Source organism: Papaver somniferum, chromosome 7 (assembly GCF_003573695.1).
Source record: "Papaver somniferum cultivar HN1 chromosome 7, ASM357369v1, whole genome shotgun sequence".
NCBI lineage: Eukaryota > Viridiplantae > Streptophyta > Magnoliopsida > Ranunculales > Papaveraceae > Papaver > Papaver somniferum.
Genome location: NC_039364.1, coordinates 263,565,927 through 263,569,846, shown reverse-complemented (window position 1 = coordinate 263,569,846; position 3,920 = coordinate 263,565,927). Strand labels below are relative to the sequence as shown.

The 3,920-nt window shown below is 43.8% G+C and overlaps 1 protein-coding gene across 1 annotated transcript; it reads right to left on the bottom strand.

The window, feature by feature from the left end:
• Window positions 1-337: 337 nt before the first annotated feature.
• Window positions 338-949, bottom strand: LOC113296496. The gene has a single exon (XM_026544800.1). The coding sequence runs from the start codon at window positions 947-949 to the stop codon at window positions 338-340; it is 612 nt and encodes a 203-aa protein (XP_026400585.1).
• Between the last annotated feature and the right edge of the window lie 2,971 nt (window positions 950-3,920).

Genomic DNA, 3,920 nt, shown 5'->3' with positions numbered 1-3,920 from the left:
CGAGGCAAGGGTTGTAACCCGAGTAACTTTCCAATAAGGATAATAAGGCGCCCGTGGACGCAACGTCTATAATCCAATCAATAGCCAATTTTTGGGAAGAGTTTCCCATGGGTCCTGTTGATGGCTTGTTGTTGCCAAATGATGGTGGTTGTAGCATGATGTGCCGTGATCTTGGATGGGTTAACTTCTTAAAAGTTGCTTGTTGGTTGTGGAACAACATTCTCCGTTCCAGGTTGATTCCTGTGTGATACTCTCCATGACTTTTCTTATGTGTGCCTCCGACCTTGTTATGAGGACGAGATTCGATTTCTCCCTCATCGGTGAGGTTCTGTGATTTCTATAAGGGTTGTATGGTCGGTCCCGAGGTTATGGTGTTGCATGAGGTTGAGGCATCAAACAAGCGTGTTGGTACATCGCTTATTGCAATGTAGTCATGGTCTTCAATCGAGTTATCAATACTTTTATCCCTCCTCGCTTGTGTCTTTGAAGAATTTACTTTGTTCTCTCCGTTTTGGACGTCCATCTTGTAGCAATACTTTGCTTCGCCCGAGTCTCCAATAATTTCTGCCACTCCATCAGGCGTAGGAAATCTTAGCCTTTGATGGTAAGTTGAGGCCACTCCTTTGATTCCGTGGACCCAGGATCGTCCGACAATGGCTGTGTAGGGTGACAAGACATCTACCACACAGAAAGTGGTTAAGGTGAGGATTCTTCCATCCCGAATTTCTAATGTTATTTCTCCTCTTGGACGGGTTGATGACCCGTTGAAGCCAAATATAGTGTAAGTCGAGGGTATGAGGCACTCGTCTTTGAGGCCCATTTGTTTGAGTGTTTCATAGAATAATATTTCGACAGAACTACCACCATCGATCAAAATTTTGGGCATTGCCCAAGGTAGTGTTTTAGTCTTTGCTTCCTCGCCCTTGTGTTCGGGGAGTGCGATGGCCATCGTGACCACTAGTGGGTCGTTATGGTTTTGTCCTCCTTCTGGTGCCTCCGAGGCTGAAAAGCTGATGGGTACCCTCATCCAATCTTCATTGGGGGTTCTCTGGTTACGCTGAAAACTTCATTACCTTTGAAGTTTCGTTTGTGAATTCTTACGGTAATATTTCCCTCTCGTACGGGGGTGGTTATCGCCGAGTGTGAAATGTTATTGCAGCCTAAATATTGTGCCTCGCGAGGGATCTCCACACGATGTACGGGTGCCCCAGTGGTGGGTGGGGTTGTTGGTTGTGCAATGTATTCTTGGAGTTTTACCTCATTAATCATATCTTGCAATGCCTTTTTTAAGTCCCTACACGAGTCTGTCGTGTGGATGTGAAATTGGTGGAATTCACAGAAGTCAGTCCTATTTTGTTGCTGACCTCTATTACATGGATAAGTGATTTTATGCTGTCCGTCGATCTTCTTGAAGATCTCGGATATGGGGGTATTCAATTTTGTATAAACTTGGTCAATGAACTTGCCCTTCTTCTGTTGGGCATGGTCTCTTCCGTTCCTTCCTCCAGTCCAATGCTTGTCGAACTGGGTTGACCCATTGTTGGATCGCCCTGCTCCTTGGGCTGGCACTGGTGGGTTCTGTGGTTCTACCACGTTTTCTCCTCTACCAGTTCCTCTTGCCACCTTATCATAAGTTCCATCCTGGAGTTCCTCCAAGGCTATGTAGTCCTCTTGGATTTCTCTTAATTTTCCCAAGCTTTTTGGCATGGATTCATACATGCGAACAAAAAGAGGGTCTGTCTTTCTAATACTATTCTTGAAACCTAAGATCGCATAGTCTTCAGGGACCTTTCCGATCTCAGCATAGAGTTTTCTCCATCGTGCCACTAGGGAACGTAGTGGCTCTTTCGGTCCTCTAGATATTTGAAACATCGCATCAACTTCTGGTCGGATTCGACTGTTATGAATATATGTTTCTAAGAACAGCTCGGATAGATGAGCAAACGACTTGACTGAGCCTTTGGGTAGATTATTGTACCATAACAGGGCTTCATCTCTTAGACTAGCCGGGAAAAATTGACACAACACCACATCGTAGTGGTACCATTGGGTCAGTGTCATACGATAAGTCCTAAGGTGCTCAATTGCATCTCCTGCTCCTGTGAACGGGGTGTGAACACCGGTAAGGAGCACTTCCTTGGGAATGGCAATCTTAATATATTTTCGTATAATGGAGATTGTCCTGCTTCTTGCATGACCACTGTCAACTTCTTGTTCTCCTGCTTCCTTGTAGCTTCTCTATAGATTGCCTCGATTCGGTTGACTCGGGCTTGGAGTTCGTCCTCATCTCGCCTAGTTTCGGCCTTCTTTCTCCTTCCCAGAGCTCTCTCGGGAGAGAAAGATGGTTCATGGGGGCGATGCCTTGATCGCCCTGAGTCCTCGTCCGATTGTTCAACGTATGACACAATCTTAGAGCGAGTTTACCTCGAGTTCTCCCCTCGCTTTGGGTTTTTGGCTGCGACATTTTCGGTCTCGTAGTCAATATTTACTTCGTCGATTCGATTCTTGTTTCGTTTGTGTTTGGGATCAACATCTGATGACCCTTCGGATAGGCTACCCTCGTGGTCAGGCACACTTCTATTTCCCTTAGGAAATCGATCCGCTGTTTCCTCGTTCGAGGTGTCAGAGATGTTAATTCAGTCGTCGTCTTGCAGATGCTCGAAAGGGTTTTCCTCCTCCAGGACTTCTTTAATGGTGGTGAGTGGTACCTTCTTTGTTACTTTGCGTTTTAGCCTGCGGTTTCTCCGTTCCAGCTTTCTATTGCTCCTTTCTAAGTTCATCATTCTCTTATCATGTGCCTCTTGGTTTCTCAGGATGGCTGCAATTGCAGCATTAGCATCGGCGAGGTCTGAAGGGTTGTCCTTCTTGACCTCACCATTTGCTTCTTGTCTCGGAAAGCACCTCAACCCTCCTGGATGAGTAAGACGAATATCGTCACGCTTCTCGAAGGGGTTTCCCTCTCCTTCGGATCTATAATTATCAGTTAGTCCTTCCCGATATTGGTCATCGGGTTGTCCCTCACCTGGTATCATAGGCTCGCCTGGATCCATATCGTCGAGTCCTTCTGTTTGGGCTCCACCATTTTCTCCTTGGCTCGCACGAGTAGATCATCCAATTACCATTACCTTCCCTGTAACATATGCAATAATACTTAATTTGTCTTTTCTTTTAGAAAAGTGAGACCCTGTATTTGCAGGTCACATGCAATTACTAAGTCATAGTTCAGACTGGACAGTTTAGTACAGGAAGACTTTGCAGTAGATTTTGGAGACATTTGAAAATGTCAAAACATCCCCATTTGCATGAGGTGTTGATGATGGAGAAAAGGTATTTTCCAGTCCCCTCTTTTCGAGGAAATATCTCCTTCAACACGCCATACCCCTATAGGGAAAGAATCTAACTATGACGATTGAGTACGTATTACCATTCTAGTAAATATATCTCATCATCTTTTAACTTATGATTTCAAACAAAATTTTGAGTTTGATGACTGATTATATACTCATTAATTCCTCCCCTTGACTTAAATTTAAATTTTTAAGAAGGAGATTCCAAGATTTTGGTGAGTTTGATGAAGAACATCATGAAAAGTTCGTCTTTTTCAATTCTCATAAGGTGATTTCTTCCTTATGTAGCTTACTGACTAGCATCTCTTCCCAGCTCTTTCATGGAGGAGATCGTTTGAGTACCGAAGTGTTTAAAACTTCATATTTACTCCGATCTACAACTCTCATGAGCTACTTGAGGAAGATTCTAAAAATCTTCTAGACTTCTTAGATCGTGATGATCATTTTTGAGTCCGAGTTCTACTCATTCATCTCAACAGAAATCTACTTTGTAGTGTGAAAACACTTCTCTTACAGAGATTATGAAAACAATATAAACTTGTTATTAGGGAGGTATATTAGATCTTCATACCT